Here is a 16,709-nt window from a genome sequence, read left to right as displayed (position 1 = left end):
CAGGAATCTACAAATGCATATGAAAAAGCTCAAGATTTCAAGACATCAAATATTCCACTGAAAGAGTAATGGTGAACACATTACAGAAATCCACATAATTAAAAATCAGACTTTGTCCCGACTGAAACTGTATACATTGAAGAAGAGATTCTGGAATCAGCAATACTAAAAATAATGCATGTTTTTGAGTCTGAAAAACAATGAAGCTGTTAAATAATTTGAGGAACCTGTGTTTACTGTGGTTTTCGATTATTCAGCTATGGAATATGCATTAAGTAGCTGAGAAGACCAATGAGAATCCACAAGCAGTTTCAAAACAGTTTTGCATTTTTAAGATTTGATCCTAGATTTGTTACATGTATGGTTCAAGGTTGTGATTATAATTTAAATTCCTAATTGGCAATTCAAATGTACCCGCAGGTGTGTGTAAAATAGTACTGCCATTGATAGATATAACTGGTGTGAAAGTCTGGGGAATAGCAGTAGTTTCCATAGGCGGAATCTAAGGATGGCTGCTTCGAAAACCAAGCACTGATCATTCATTCATCTGCACAAACACCACTCGTGTACCACAGAATACGGAGATGTGCGACAGCGACAGCACACAGAGCACGCACGCCCCCCCCACCTCTTCGCCAGAGTGATGTTGTAGTAGCTGAAGAGCGAGGGCCAGTGTCGGAAGGACAGGCGTCTCCAGGTCTCCTCATCTTCAGGGCCCCAGGTGATCTGCGGGTCGGATGAGGGCTGACTGGGCGGACCGTGTCCCCGAGAGTGGTTCTCGGGAAGCGGGGTGGGTTCAGGGGGCGGCAGGACACTCAGCGTGCTAGTGGGGTCGCCCCCAGGAAAGACGGGCGGCACTGCTAGGTGGGGTAGACCGGCCTCGCCCAGCGGACTCTGCTCCGACACCTGTGCTGCCAGGTAGGTCCTCAGGCCCGCGGGATCGGTGTACACCAGGATGCCAATCCATATCACAGTGCCAGCCTGCCAGGGAAGAGAGTCACACAGCACCTGACATCAGTTATCAATGTATGGCACACAGAGACCAGGAATCAGTACAAATCCTAGAAAATGATAAAGGGTGCTACAATTTCTGAACGCTAGGATCATGCCAATACTGCAGAGCGTGTTGCAGAGTACGAGTCACACCATGCGTTTGAAGACCTGCCTGTTTTCCCTCAAACCCATCTCCTTATGGACTCACCATGATGATGCGCTGGGCAAGCCGGGTGCGGGCCAGGAAGTAGATCACACGCAGGCGCTTGGGCAGGCGCAGATTGCGGAAGGCTGGCGTCTGCAAGGTGATGGTGTGGGGCGTGGAGGGGCGCAGCGGGGGCTGGCGCTCGTTACGTGGCGGGGCTGGGGCATCGCGGGTCCGCAAATGGCCCGGCTTGTTGGGGGGAAGGCCTGCCTCAGCCGGCAAGCGCCGGTTCAGATCAGCGAGCTGAGGGGAGAGGGAAAGGACGCACAGAGGAGACAGGGGTGGATCAGAAATTCAGTGATTTCAAAGAAGCATAAGACGGAAGGTTAACGTATCCTGCAAAACATTTTAAGATCATGATCAGAAGTCATTCACCAATAAATTTACTACAGCCATCTAGTGGACAGAATACTGTTCTTCACAGCTTGTGAAGGGCTGTAACAAGAAGGCAAGTCACATCAACTGTATTCTGCACAGAGGTCTGAAAACTGACAACTAGCATACTGCAGAATGTCACAACATTGTTAATGCATTATTTTATGCTCCTCCAATTTTACTAGACTAGGTTCACAGCAATTATTTAAAGCATCACTTCGAAACAGTTCTGGTAATCTCTAGTAGGCCAAAAGATTTGCTTGACAGACATTTTAAGTCATATCTAAAACTTAACAATTATACTGATGTACAAAGGAAAACACAACTATCGATTTTAGCTCAAAAGCTCACAATATTATTTATATTGTAGCAGGTGCCTCTTTCCCGCCTGACATTTGGGGTTTTGTGGCCGACTCCACAACCGGGGTTGCTCTCTCTGGTGGTGGAACTGTTTGTTAATGGTTTGAATTGCATTGCTCCATGGGATATAAAAACATATATTTTAACAGATGTGATTTCTTAAAAATGTCTCATGCTCAGGTTTTGATCTACAATTACCAAAATCAGCTGGTTAAGATTCACTATAAACAGCTATTCTAAAGACAGGAGTTGATTAATGTAAGATATGACCATGCCCCTCCAATGATCATTGGGTTGCGTTCGGCAAAGAAGGTGCCAGAAGAATGAGATGTTCCTTTTCAGCATTCAGCAGACTAGGCCAGAGAAACCAGGAAAACAGTCAAGGATGGACCTCGGCCTAGAATGCACAGGATCACCACACCGGCCCAAAACTGTCTCCCCTGTCTGATCCATCTGCATAATCCTTTTCAGATTACCATGGCTACAGCACAACAAACAGCTGGCCAAAAAAATAGCCTACACACCAACAGAATGACACTGGCTTGCCGTTTGAAAATATTATGCATGCTTGGCGGTTGTTCAGTCAACATTTTGACAGCTGAGAGAAAAAAAATCAATGTCTTCCGTTGGCCAGAGAATACCTGCAGTGGTGACGCACAGAGAGACTGACTCTTTTTGATGCATTGATGAAAAATGTGCAATTGTGCAAGTGTTAAGCAGGAAGCAATTTCCCTTAACACAAGAATGCGTGTAGTGCAAACTGAGGACCTTATTGCTCGGCCATATGTTGAGTAATGTTTCCAATTTCTGCAAGCCAGTCAGGGATAGTCAACTTTCCACCTTGACAATGCGAAACCACGCTGCAAGGATTACAGTGGCACAATTGAAGAAAACAACGTCCAGGTCGTGTCATGGTCAGTTTTTTCTCCTGAAAAGCTGTGTGACTCAATCCAATCTACAGGAAACACTGTAGAACCAGCCAGCCTTCATCAGAAGTCTATCCAGCAAGTGAGCAGATACAGCACAAGCATCAACCGCCAGGAGTGCATTAACGTTCAGGTATCTTATACCTTGGCAATGTTATTTTCACAGTGTAAAATATTTCATACTGAAAACCTTTCATTATTCTGTGACCTGTATTTTTATTTACATTCCTGTCATTTTGTTTGATATTTTCGTTTCAACTAATTGGTCAAATTGATTCAACCTGTTTTATGTCTTTTGCGCATCAGTATAACCTTGTGTAGAAATGTGAAGTTGTTCTGGGATAGGGTAATCTCTCACCTCCATTCGGCGGATGTCAATGGAGAGGACAGTGGTAAAGAAGAACATCTGGAGAAAGAAATCGGATACCAAGCCAACCACTGCAAAAAGGCAGAATTCCTGAGGAGAAACAGGAAGATATAAATACAGGTAACCAGAAACACTATTGAGTGTTGAGTGGCAACATTACTTGTAGATCAAGATTATTTTTCTGGCAGAATTACTTGCATTGCTGTGTTACAAGTACAGCAGTATTTACCTGTATAGCTGGGACAAGGGTGAAGTATCCAATGAGGATGATGCCCAGCTCGGTGGCCATGTTCTTCATAATCGACCAGCTCTCATTGCTGAGGCCTGTAAGGGTACAGAGAAGTTTCTACAGTCTTCTTCTGTCCTATAAACCCTCAGAATGACATATTAAACACAGTTCTATTCCTGGCTCCACTTCCCCTTGCTCGTTCGGTTTCTCTTTCTTGACTCCCCTCTGTTCCTTCCTCTCTCTCAAACAAACACCATTACCCACGTTACTCCATCTCCCCCTTTTCTCTCTGCTCCTCTCCCCTGCTGGCACTTACCCTGAGCGATGCGCAATCTGACCTCCAGGTCAACAGGAGTAGACACCACAGACTTGGTGAGGACCAGCACATTCTCCAGACCGATCACCACCACCAGGTATGGGAATATCTCCCTGAGGGAGAGTGATTGAGATCATCCAAGAACAGGAGGGGGGAGGGAGAGAAGTTGAAGAACCAAATTAGCCAAACATGACAAGATGGGGAACGGAAGAGAGAAAGCAGAAAAAAACAGGTGGAAAAAAATAAACATGGCGAGATCTAGGATGAGGAATTACAGGTCTTTTGCATTGATTCTTGCTGGGATTGCATTTTCTGTTGCTAGAGACATCCTATTTGATTTACGCTGATGTGTACTAATCTTATCAGAGTAATAAAATAAACAAGACACATTGCAGCTCAGCCTGCAAGTCTGAGGAGCAGACTGTTCTAGCCTTATAGTCTCTTGTGCTATTAATAAATGGCTGAAAACGTCAAGGGAAAAATCATGACTTTAACTCATTCATGGTTTGCCACATTTGCACTCATGGCATACGGCAGTATGTGTAAGCTCAGGATTATCCAATCAATCAAATCAATCAATTTTCTTCTTGCACTTTTCAGTCCAGAGCATTATTAAGGAATATACAGACATTAAAGTATGCATACACTGCTCTATGCAGTGCACACAATGTCCACACACTTGTAATACGTACAAAAACTGCATAGTGCGGTCAACGCAATGGTGATGCTGCAGCATTACAGCACAATAGTGTGTTGAAATTGTGTGTGTCAGGGCTCACAAGGTCCTGTGGCAATAAAAATCTCTAAGGTAATTTAAGGCACTGTGGCTCTGGTTATTTTGTGAAAAAGAAGATGCCCACAATTCCAGACTTGTTGAATAATTTCATTTATATCGAACATCTGGAAATCCAGGGAGACTCCAGTAAGCACAGCTGGTAGCAGAAAAGCTCTTTTCAGGCTCTCGAACCTTTTTTTAAAAAAATATTTTCTACAATTTTATAATGTAACTGCAATTTTCAGCATGTTTCTGAACACACACCACATATCTGTTGTACAACTATTCTGGGCACTCTTGATGCATGACAAGGTGGAAGGCGTCTGTTTACAGCACTGATACCACCTCGCTCTCTGTGATCACACTGTGCAGTTGCTAAGCAACAGATGAGGTGAGTCTATCACACCACCATCTCTGCCAGAGATAAGTAACAATTCTCCCCGCCCCTGTTGCTCACCAGAAAATCCCCTTATCCCCACATGGGTCTATATTAACATTGCTCAGAGGGCACGCTGAGCGCCTGAGATTTTATTGGTAAAAGATAATCAATATCTTGATTACTCATTAACTATTACTGTACCCTTTCTGACAAGCAACAAATTATTAACCATTACAGAACCATTATTACCATTACTCTTTAGAAGTTCAGGTGGGTAGCTGCGTCAGCATGCGTAGGCTGCAAAGGAACAAGTAATAGGTTTATTCCATGCTGAAAAAAAAAGAAGAAAGAAAACACAACGTTTCGGCTGTGGAGCCTTCTTCAGGTGGGGCTCCACGGCCGAAATGTGTTTTCTTTTTTCTTTTTTTCAGCATGGAATAAACCTATTACTTGTTACTCTTTAGATACAGACAGATGGATCATCTGAAATTAAAGCCTCATCTGAGTATTTCTAAAAGGGAGGCACAGAAAGTTTAGAACCTACAGAAGAGAACCTTTGCTGCTGGAATTACCTACAGTTCAGGTTGAATAGATCTTTTTCAGGTAAGCCACAATGGATAATGAATCATGTAACAGGCTGTAGCCACATTTTGACGCTAGGGTTTATGAAGTTATTGAGAAATTTCTGAATGCACGTTGACAACAACATCAGGATGGTGTGTGGAACTTCCTTTCACATTTAGTTAAAAACATTTAGCATTACCTGCCATTTTTAAAATGCCCTCAATCATTGGAGACCACCTCACCTACTGCACCACATTACTGTCTTATGTCCACAAGATGTAGATTTTCTGTGTCCCAGCATACACTGTATATGTGTTAGTGGGCCCCTGACTAGGCCAGTGAGTTTTTTTATTGATTCCGTTATCTGTAAGGGTATCAGTGCCTTACCCCCCATTGAGCGTGGGAGTGAGTCCAAAGAGTGTACACAGCCCCACTGACATAAGCAGAGAGCTGAGCACCGTCACCACTGCTGCCAATGCCAAGCCCCACTTTGACTTCACCATGTCAATCTTCCCTGGGGAGACATCACACAGAGACAATGAACATTCTGCACGGGATCAAAACGTCCACAAAATAAAACTGAAAGGCCAAAGTACGTCTGTGCACAGGCCAAAGATGATGATGCTGAGACCAAGACTGAGACAGGGAGCCTGCGTATCCAGATCAAGACTCTGTTGGATACTCTTGCTAACTTTGGGTGGGTAGATGCATCAGCATGCATAGGCTGCAAAGAAACAAGTAATAGGTTTATTCCATGCTGAAAAGAGAAAAAAGAAAACTCAACGTTTTGGCCGTGAAGCCTTCTTCAGGTGTGTGGCTCCACACCTGAAGAAGGCTCCATGGCCGAAACGTTGTGTCTTCTTCTCTTTTCAGCAAGGAATAAACCTATTACTTGTTCTTTGTAACTTTGACCACCACATGATTCTTCCTCAAGATCGACTCAGCCCATCCTCAGCAAAGTGTTCACCTATCAGACCTGAACTGCGCAGCACTACTGTTAGCACTGAGTGCCTGCAATTATCCAAATCCATGTTTTGCAGGATTCACGCTGGGGCTCAAACAATGTATATTTCTGCTGATAAAAAGAAGATGTCAACCTGCATAAACAGTTTAACTGAAAGCAAAACAAAAGGATACCATTTTCAAAGAATCTATTTTATTGAAAATGCACCAACCTTGCAGTTTTTGATCATATCCAAGACTAAGACTAAGAGAAGTCTTCGAGGGTGCAAATACTGTCTATAAACACCTAGTAATAAACAACCATTTTGAAAAATAAAAAGGGAAGCTATGCAACCATAACAATCTTTGCATACACTACTAAACCTGCTGCACTCTTCCCTTTAAAATGACCCAAAACAGAGGACCACAGAAGCAAACAGAGTTAGACACAGTCTTCCATCCTTTTTCACTGGCCAGCCCTCAAAATCACACATCTCACAAGCAGCAGACGAGGCCGCCAAGCCCAACCTCTGATCCTTCTGCACAGACGGCTGGGAAGTGATGTAACTGTTGCACTTTCATTTTACACTACAAGGTCTGTGAAAATAACTGATCCAATAAAACAGTGGAGCTATTCTAAGCTCAAGTTCTTGTTCCTGTAGGATTTTCTTTTCAGTTAGTAAAAAAAAATGAAAACAAAACTGCGCCAACAGCAGGAGCTGCTGCTAAGGTGCGCGACACCAGAGCGGGTGACCGAGAGAAAGAGGGAGGGGGCGGGAGCCGTACTGGTGGAGAAGTAAATGTAGGCGAAGAGGATGATGTACGTCGTGACGAGGGGGATGAGCTCCGCGATGCCGATCTCCTCCTTGAAATGGACGTGTACCATGTGGTCCTCCCGCAGGCTGCAGTTCACACTGGGGTGGAGCTGCTTCAGCCGGGAGCGCAGACTGCCCAGAAACCTGGGAGAGCCATAAAGAGATGGGGAAAGGGAGGGAGAAATGCGGAGCTTGTTAGACACACTCAATTAAAGACGTATGTGTGCAGTGTGTGTCAATATTGTATTGAGAATATGCTGTGTAAGTTATGTGCATGTGTGCTGACACACTGTTGCTTCACGTTCACTGCCACTCAACTAACAGTTACAATGCACACTCCATTCCTGTTGTTTGCCCTGCCCTGATGATGTCTACAAAGTCCTGATGGTCGTCTTAAGCCCTTCTGGTTTTCTTTTGTACACATTATGGCAGTACACGCGAGGGGCGTGTTCAGTGTGGAGGCGGAGCCCTGGAGGAAAGGGTGACACCTTGCCTTTGTAATCACAGCTAATCACACACCAATCAAGGCTGAGCGGCAGCTGGGAGGGCTCTTTAAAGGCCCATTCAGCACCTCCCCCCATAAGGACGAGATGGGCTATCCCCGCAAGGGGAGGATCCCTACACCGGCAGTCCCAGAGGGGGACTGTACCCGAGCGTGAGGCCGTTGTTCTTCTTTGTATTTTCATTCTCTTTTAGCCCGTCCCGTCCTGTGTCTATACCGGGGCAGGCTTACCTTTTTCCATGTTTACTTTTTATGTTTTTGCGCTCCCTTCCTGCTCTCCCAGACTGGACCCCAGTACATAGGGCAAGTCCGGTCTAATCCCCCATCGCCAAGCGGGGTGCTTTTTCCTTTTTTCCAAAAAAAGCGGCGCATTTTTGTATTTTTCCTTTTTTGTTTGGTTGTTTTCTCTTCTCTTGCTAACCTCACACTCAGACGGGGCGACGACTCATACCGGCGCTCGCTGCGGCTCCTCCCACTGCCGCATTGCTACAACATCAAAGGTGTGTATACCTCACCGACTCCTTTGCATATCTTTTTTGAATGAACTGGTTCGGAATAATAACAGATATCAGGACAGTGGACTGAAAATAGATCCCTGCTGTACTCCACTCACATTACCGCCACCTGTTCTTTGCACTTTGATTTACATCAGGAATAGCTACCAGGATAATGTCTGATATGAAAAGTCATCAGAATCCTTTAACAAATAATAACAGTTTATATCACACTATCCTGTTATCTATTTCCTGTTGTTTAGTTTGAGAGAAAGCCAAGCATGTTCAATAAGCAAGATCTGTCTTTTAAAGGCTATCCACATCTTACCCTTTCCTGCTTTGATTTTGGACAATGGTCTATGTTATTAAAAATAATTCAAAATATTAGAAATGTTCACTTTGTGCTGCTCTTTCATTTTACTCAACACATATATATATAATGTCCCTGTACCATTTCTTCCTTTATTGTTTACAGTACTGGTAACACTGCTCTGTATTAGATGAAATCCCTCCTGCAATATCCTTGCCTGTCTCTTTCTTAGTATTGCTAATGTTTGTTTTGGCATGAGACTATAGCTCACTACTCTTTTTCCCTTCAACTTCCTACTGTCTCTCCCTCGCTGAGTACATTCCGGATATTTCTTAGAAGAGATTCCTTTCTTCTGATAATACACATATAAGCTTATTTAGCCAGTGTGAGATAGAATCTGATGTGTCTGCTTCTGGAATTAATTTACTGTCTCTCTACATATACATTTTCAAAAAATAAACAATTTCTTGCACTGCATAACTATTTAAGCAGAACTTACTTGTCTTCTGTCTCATTTGTCTATATTCAATTTGGAAGCGCTGGCTTTCCCAATCTGTATATACAGTAAGTATTCTTTCTTATTACATACACCCAAAATTTCACTATCAACTAAAAAATGAATAAACCAGCTTTTATTACTAGAATACACCTTTAACTAACCCATTTCAACTTTCAGCTCAGTAACTTTTTTGTCTATCCTCTAACATTACATTCATCCCTATCACTCTTACCAAAGCTATGAATTGCATATGACTCTGAAAGAGATCAGTCAAATTTCATTGACAACTATATAATGTCAAGTTTCGTTATAGTGTAGTGTCCTGAACATGGTTATCATAATACTTCCAACACGGGGACATAAGAATAATTTGAAATACTCCATCTGGTTTATCAATAAAGTAAGCTCTTGTCCAAGAGAGGATTCCAAATGGCAATAAAGCTGTTGGTGTTGAGTGCACAGTGAGTGTGCAGTGGTTGTAGGTTTACACATTGCTGACCTGGCGTCATAGCTCCTCAGGGCCAAAGTGATGGTGTAGGTGACCATGTGCTTCCTGTTGTGCAGACTGACCCCTGTGTGCTTTCCTGGTACGCCGAACAGCAGATCTGAAACACACACCACACCATGAACACAAACCTTGCAATGCACAAGCAAATAGTCACGCAATGCACTGCTCAGACACAAAAACTGAAGCGAGTTAATCTCACATTCAAGATAAATATCAGACAGGGTTTCATTTCAACATTTCAACATCATGGGGATACAACACATTTCTGACAAGAAACTTCAAGAGATGTGACACAGTACATTTAAATGGTCAGAAATAGGTGTGCCTATCATTATCAGGTCATAGACAGATAGGGACCCCACACAGACTATATAACGCAGTTCCTAGATCTGTAAAGCAACTGTTAGCTATTATGTTGCAAAGATAGATGTACATCCAACATGTGCATCAGGTGTCGAATTCTACATGGTACAGATCCCAGAATGAAGATAATGTCTTTGTAACTCTTGCCAACTTTATATTTAAAGATTAAAGGTTCATTTTAATCTTCAATGGGTGTCAAATAGTCTAATAACTTTGCTTTGTGATCATCCTAGATGCAACATTTCCAACACATTTCTTCTGTTTTTCATTGAACTAGAATATCACATACTACCACTTAACCTGTGAACCCTCTATGTATGCCAACATTACCTAGGCACAAGTAAATGCAAATAAAATGTTCCTAACAGATTTAACAATAATAATTTATTACTTCATACTACAGAGGTAAGAAGTAGGCCAAAAAGCAGGTCAGGTGTAACATTCAGATATATCTCTCTATAATACTGTGAAAAAGGTTCATCTGTTAGCCTTGAATAATTAATAACTAGGGTTTAAAATAAATGCTGCTGTTCAAAAGAAGTCAGACTGAAGCATTCTCTTAAGCTCCCTCCCCTCTGCATACCTCTTAGTGTGGCCGATGTGTGTAGGCCCTTGGGTTCATGTTGATGGACAGTTCGCAAAATGTCCGGATCTGAGTCAAAGCGCTCCCGCTGGTTCTGCCAGTAGTTACCGGGGGAGACGAGCAAGCAGCCGTGCTCTGGAAGAACCGTCTGCATCCGTCGCAACCCCGGCAACAAGTCTGTCACTTGGAGACACAGCGACTCCAGGCTGCGAACGCCAGAACTACACCCAGAAAGAGCAAGAGAGGGAGACAGAGATATAGAGACTACTGAAAGCTATAGAGATATAAGAAAACTGGATCAAGAAGCCTGGGAATAAGTGTTAATTGACTCTGTGTACTGTGTTAGTTTGTTACATTGGTGCCTGTCTGTGTGCAGCGTGTTAAAGGAGCACAGTGGTACTTGTCTGTGCGCAGCGTGTTAAAGGCGTACATTGGTGCCTGTCTGTGTGCAGCGTGTTAAAGGAGCACAGTGGTACTTGTCTGTGCGCAGCATGTTAAAGGAGTACAGTGGTACTTGTCTGTGCACAGCGTGTTAAAGGAGTACAGTGGTACTTGTCTGTGCGCAGCGTGTTAAAGGAGTACAGTGGCACTTGTCTGTGCGCAGCGTGTTAAAGGAGTAAAGTGGTACTTGTCTGTGCGCAGCGTGTTAAAGGAGTAAAGTGGTACTGGTCTGTGCGCAGCGTGTTAAAGGAGCACAGTGGTACTTGTCTGTGCGCAGCGTGTTAAAGGAGTAAAGTGGTACTGGTCTGTGTGCAGCATGTTAAAGGAGCACAGTGGTACTTGTCTGTGCACAGCGTGTTAAAGGAGTACAGTGGTACTTGTCTGTGCGCAGCGTGTTAAAGGAGTAAAGTGGTACTGGTCTGTGCGCAGCGTGTTAAAGGAGTACAGTGGTACTTGTCTGTGCGCAGCGTGTTAAAGGAGTACAGTGGTACTGGTCTGTGCGCAGCGTGTTAAAGGAGTACAAAGGTACTTGTCTGTGCGCAGCGTGTTAAAGGAGTACAGTGGTACTTGTCTGTGCGCAGCGTGTTAAAGGAGTACAGTGGTACTGGTCTGTGCGCAGCGTGTTAAAGGAGTACAGTGGTACTTGTCTGTGCGCAGCGTGTTAAAGGAGCACAGTGGTACTTGTCTGTGCGCAGCGTGTTAAAGGAGTAAAGTGGTACTGGTCTGTGCGCAACGTGTTAAAGGAGTACAGTGGTACTTGTCTGTGCGCAGTGAGTTAGTGTGATACAGTGGTACCTGGCTGTGCACTGCATGTTAGTGGTGTACAGTGTACATGACTGTGCATTAGTGGGGTACAGTGGTAATTGGATGTGTAGTGTGTTTTGGGGTACAGTGGTATCTGTCTTTGTGCACAGTACATTAGTGGGATACAAAGGAACTTGGGTATGTGCAGTGTTAGTGGGATGCAGTGGTACTTGTCTCGTGCACAGTGCGTTACTGGGATGCGGTGGAACCTGTCTCTGTGCACAGTGCGTTACTGGGATGCGGTGGTACCCGTCTCTGTGCACAGTGCGTTACTGGGATGCGGTGGTACCCGTCTCTGTGCACAGTGCGTTACTGGGATGCGGTGATACTCGTCTCTGTGCACAGTGCGTTACTGGGATGCGGTGGTACCCATCTCTGTGCACAGTGCGTTACTGGGATGCGATGGTACCTGTCTCTGTGCACAGTGCGTTACTGGGATGCGGTGGTACCTGTCTCTGTGCACATGATTGCGAATCTCCTCCAGCAGAGTGAAGACTTGGGCCAGCGGGGAGCGGAAAGCATCAACAGGGACCAGTCGGCTGTCCCAGGGAAACACTGCAGCTTTCACCAAGACCTGCTGGATGTAGGCTACAGGGGGACTGCAGTACTGCAAACCACATAATAGAGACAGAGGTAATATTATATAGAGCTTGATCAAGAAGAAGGGAGGCTTACGAAGAACAGTACAGAGAGAGACAGTTGAACACACAGCAACAATAACATACAGTGCACACGATATTATGTTACAACAGCAACATAACAGAACAAAGCATACAAGAGAGACAGTGAGTCTAGAACAGACGCAAATCAGGAGCACCCTGACCCTGACCCTCCACCCACAGGATCTTACCCAGTCAGGTAGGTCCCCAGGGTCTCCTTGAGGCTCGGAGGGTGGTGTGGTATAATCTCGCACCCCCGTGGTGAACTCCACCGGCCCTGTTCCAGGCAAAGGCAACTTGAGCAAGGGGTAGCTGTCGGCAAGAGCAATCAATTGGTTACCAGCCTGACAGAATTTTGTGTCTGTGATTATCGTGGTATTATTAATTTTAACTTATCAGCTGGATGAACAACGGTCCTTGCGACAGTGATGAAGAAATGCAGGAAAGCCTAATCATTTCAGTAACTAATATGTCCTTTCAGTGTCAACTCAAAAGAACACACAGTACCTTGCGAAAGTATCCACCTCCTTCCGATGATGTTCCATTCGGATCAATTCCAAATGATGTACTGTACACACATGTTTTCCCCAATGTGAATATTGTTCACTTGGCACTTTTGAAGGCTTGTATGAGTGAAAGAAAAAAAGAAACTCTAGTGTCGGAGAGCTAACCCTATCCTACTGTAGCTAGCTGATCATCTAAAAGTTCTATTGATTTATCTTCTGTAATGATGTTTCTACATTAGGCAGGTTTTTAATGATTTGATAAAAGATGTTCTAATGGGGTTCTCAGTTAGCGTGCTGTTGAGGCAGAGCTAGGGCTAGAAAAAGCCCTTAAAGTCTGTCTTCATCATTATTATCCTTATCATTGTGTTTGCAACTTAAATGACAATTAAGACAGATGAACAAGTAAGTTTGTTTTTCTTCAATCTTTTGATTTGACATTATTTTAGACTGTAGTTACTTGGTAGAACTAATACTTATATATACTAATCTCCTATATCTGGGAAATAAAACTGAAGATAAATGTTGTATAAGCATACACCACCTTTGCTAAGGCCAACCTAAATTAGAACAGGTATATAAAATTACTGTGACATGTCACACAATTATCTGAGTGTTCCCAATCTGTGTGTGGTAGGACTGAAATAATATGATTTCATAAATATACCCATCTTTGTAAGGCCCTTCAGTCAGATAGTGATTTTCAAGCAAACATTTAACCATGAAGACCAAGGAGGTTTCAAAACAACTCAGGGATATACTGTAGTTGTAGAAAGGCATAGATCAGAAGAAGGGTATAAAACTATTTCAAAGACACTGTACAGCCTTTCAGCATGGTGAAGTCAATCATATAAGAAGAGGAATCTATAGTGTACCACCCAGACACTGCCTACATCAGACTGTCCCTCCAAATTGAGCAGCCGGGAACGAAGTTAACAACTGTTGAGGTTGGATGATTTTTTGGTACTCTGTAGTATGTTACTGAACCACAAAAATTTGTCCACAAAAAATAATTACTTTAAAAAGATGTGCGTATATAATTTGTAATTCATCAAAACGGGACATCATTGGAAGCAGAAAATGCTTTTGAAAGGCAGTGTATACTCAGAGATCTGCTGTTGAAAGCTGTGTAATTAAACTGCGTTGAGGATGTGCTTAAATCTACTGGGAGTTTGGCTGGCTGGAAAAAGACGATGCCTGGCTCTCTCAGTGTGAGGCTGCAGACAGGGTTTTGAAATGTTGTCTTCAGCCCCACTTGACTAAAGATAGCAGCATAGCCCTGAACAGCACCACTGATTCTGTTGCAGCAACATCACCAATGACTGGCAAACTAACAACTGAATCACATCCAGTCGTATGGCCCCTCACACTCTCTGTAGGGAAATATAGATATTATTAGGGTATTACTGTAGTTCATCTTAAAAGAAGCAGCAATAATAAATGCTGATGTTTCAATATATATATATATAAGATATATGATTTTTAAGAACAGAAGTACAGTTACAAACAAGAGAAAGACATTAGGCCCATCTAGCCCAATTGGTAGTTAGTACTTAATTGATCCAAGGACCTCATTCAGCGTATCAGCATCAACCACATGGCTGGGTGACTTGTTCCATACTCCCACAATACGTTCTTGATATAAGTGGAAAGAAAGGATAGGTAGCATTGACAGACATACTTTCCCTCTTTCAATGTAATACATTGATCTTCCTCCTTTCTCTTACATGCTTCCCTCCGTGTCTTTTTCGGGGTCTGGTAGCCCTGCGATACTCACCAGCAGGCCAGAATGCAGACCGCGGTGAAGAGGATGATGGGTACCGGGTAGGATGCACAGAGCAACCCATGCCGGTAGAATGCAGCGGAGATGCGCTTCTGCAACCGCTCACTCACAGTCATCCTGGGGGTCAGCTGAGAGCCATTGGGGGGCGCCGTGGGGCAGAGAGCAGGGGTCCGGGGGGCATTCAGGGACCTGGGAACAAACAAAGAACAGGGTTAGTGAAGCAGAGCAGGGGGCGAAGATGTCCTTACTGTACTGTACACATTACCCTCCCCGACACGAGCACTGTGCTCCAGGTATGCTAACCCCAGCACAGTGCACAGAGACCCCCCCAGGCCAAGTACACACATCGCCTGGACCTTAACTCATGATTCGGTACATGTTACAACTACACCAGTGCTACTCAATTTAAGTCCTCAAGAGCCAACTGAGCCTTACAGTTCTCTCTCCACCTGAGCTCTCAGCTAATTGAACAAACTGTTCTTTCAAATCAACCCACTACACCATAGTTCCAGGTGTATGGTGCTTGATAATTTTATAGAAATCTATGAAAACCTTCAGTACAGGCCAGTAGGAGCATTCAGCACCTGTGGACAGGCCTGAGAATGACAGCAAAGCTGTGATTCGGGGACTACCATTAGATGTCTCTATCTTGCATGCAATGCACACATGCATTCAAAGACACAGCTCTGAGAAGCATGGCATCCCGGGAATACCAGCACTGCTCTCCCAAGAAAAATCCCAAATAATATTTTTGATTGCAGACGTTATGACTCAGGTAAGGATAAATTTGGCTAGCTGCCTTTTTCAAGAGCTTCCTTTTCCACTGCTCCCGGGTGCCTGGGGTGACAGCGAAGACCCCAGTGTTCCCCCCGTCTATCTCTTTTAAAGACCCCGACATCTGCAGAAAACGCATCATTAGGGCACCTCAGGGAAAGGCTTATACAGTAGCAGCTTCTACTTACTTGTTTCTTATAGCAGCTTTTATCCTGCCTTTTAAATTCCTCCATCTATTAGGTTTTTCGGTCCAAAGCCGCAGACAGTGCTCCATTGTTGAAGCCGCGAGCCCCGCTGTACACTGACCCTCCCTGCTCTCCGCTCCGCACAGCCCTGCAACCCAGCTCACATTCCTGATGGGATTTCACAACACAGTGCTCACGGCATGAACAAAGCTAATACTGTACACTCCACTTACCAGCGCAAAGCAGCACAAATACCGTGCAGCTAAAGGAGGCGTCTCAGCACAGCTGACAGCACTACACACACTTCTTTCCTGCAGCGCCCCACAACCCAGGTCTGTGACAGCCACAAGCTTTGGTGCTGGCACTTCTGGAGACAGATGTGGCAAGAGGTTTGGTGGAAAAAGTACAAATGTGAACACCCACTGCAATCAAGTGCTGTTTGCCCACAGCAGAAGAGAGTTCAGACCAGTGTCAGAGCCCTGCTGCCCTCCAGTTTCTCTCTTGCACTGCCCCACTGGGGAGAGGACACTGCTGCCCTCATATCGGGGGCAGACCCACCCAGTCTGATCCCTCTGCCCAGCCCCGACCAAAGAGCCAATAACCGGAGAAGCCTCTTCCTTCTTATTTCAACTAAGAGAACTGTATCCCTCCATCCCAGCAGGAGAGCCGGAGCCTGTCCTAACCAGCAACGGGATACAAGACAGGATACACCCTGGACTTGATGCCGGCCCATCGTACAGCACACACAGACACAAACACACTCACACACTCACACCAGGGACAAATTTCCTGGAAGCCAATTAACCAACCAGTATGTTTTTGGACTGTGGGAGAAAACCCACAGGAACGTGTGGAGAATGTCTAAACTCCAAGCTGATAGCTCCCCAGGTCTGGAATGGAACACAGGGCCCCAACACTGCAAGGCTGCAATGCTGACCACTGTGCCGCCCCAAAACTGTATCAGTAATATCAGAATTCATTGTGAAAATGCTGCCCTGGCCATCAGTGACAAGTGCGTCCATATAAATCCAACAATTCACCTAATCATTTGAAGT

The 16,709-nt window shown here is 44.4% G+C and overlaps 1 protein-coding gene across 2 annotated transcripts in view; it reads right to left on the bottom strand.

Annotated features, from left to right (window-relative positions):
- The window catches only part of scap (SREBF chaperone), a 37,087-nt gene that overhangs the window by 13,445 nt on the left and 6,933 nt on the right, over positions 1-16,709 (bottom strand). Inside the window, exons 1-13 of one of the 2 annotated variants that reach the window (XM_088928587.1) lie at positions 15,658-15,798; positions 14,690-14,884; positions 12,601-12,721; positions 12,200-12,357; positions 10,506-10,726; positions 9,551-9,656; positions 7,218-7,390; positions 5,877-6,003; positions 3,772-3,884; positions 3,456-3,550; positions 3,218-3,316; positions 1,202-1,441; positions 629-981 (exon numbers count right to left, since the gene is read on the bottom strand). In XM_088928587.1, the coding sequence (XP_088784713.1) occupies positions 629-981; positions 1,202-1,441; positions 3,218-3,316; positions 3,456-3,550; positions 3,772-3,884; positions 5,877-6,003; positions 7,218-7,390; positions 9,551-9,656; positions 10,506-10,726; positions 12,200-12,357; positions 12,601-12,721; positions 14,690-14,884; positions 15,658-15,743 (2,087 nt within the window). In that variant the 5' untranslated portion in view covers positions 15,744-15,798. Of the gene's footprint in view, positions 1-628; positions 982-1,201; positions 1,442-3,217; positions 3,317-3,455; positions 3,551-3,771; positions 3,885-5,876; positions 6,004-7,217; positions 7,391-9,550; positions 9,657-10,505; positions 10,727-12,199; positions 12,358-12,600; positions 12,722-14,689; positions 14,885-15,657; positions 15,799-16,709 lie in introns of those variants that run through there. The other variant, XM_088928588.1, reaches the window with a different exon arrangement.

This window comes from Atractosteus spatula, chromosome 12 (genome assembly GCF_055471065.1).
Source record: "Atractosteus spatula isolate fAtrSpa1 chromosome 12, fAtrSpa1.hap1, whole genome shotgun sequence".
In the NCBI taxonomy this organism is placed as follows: Eukaryota; Metazoa; Chordata; class Actinopteri; order Semionotiformes; family Lepisosteidae; genus Atractosteus; species Atractosteus spatula.
This window is presented reverse-complemented; position numbering and strand designations above follow the sequence as displayed.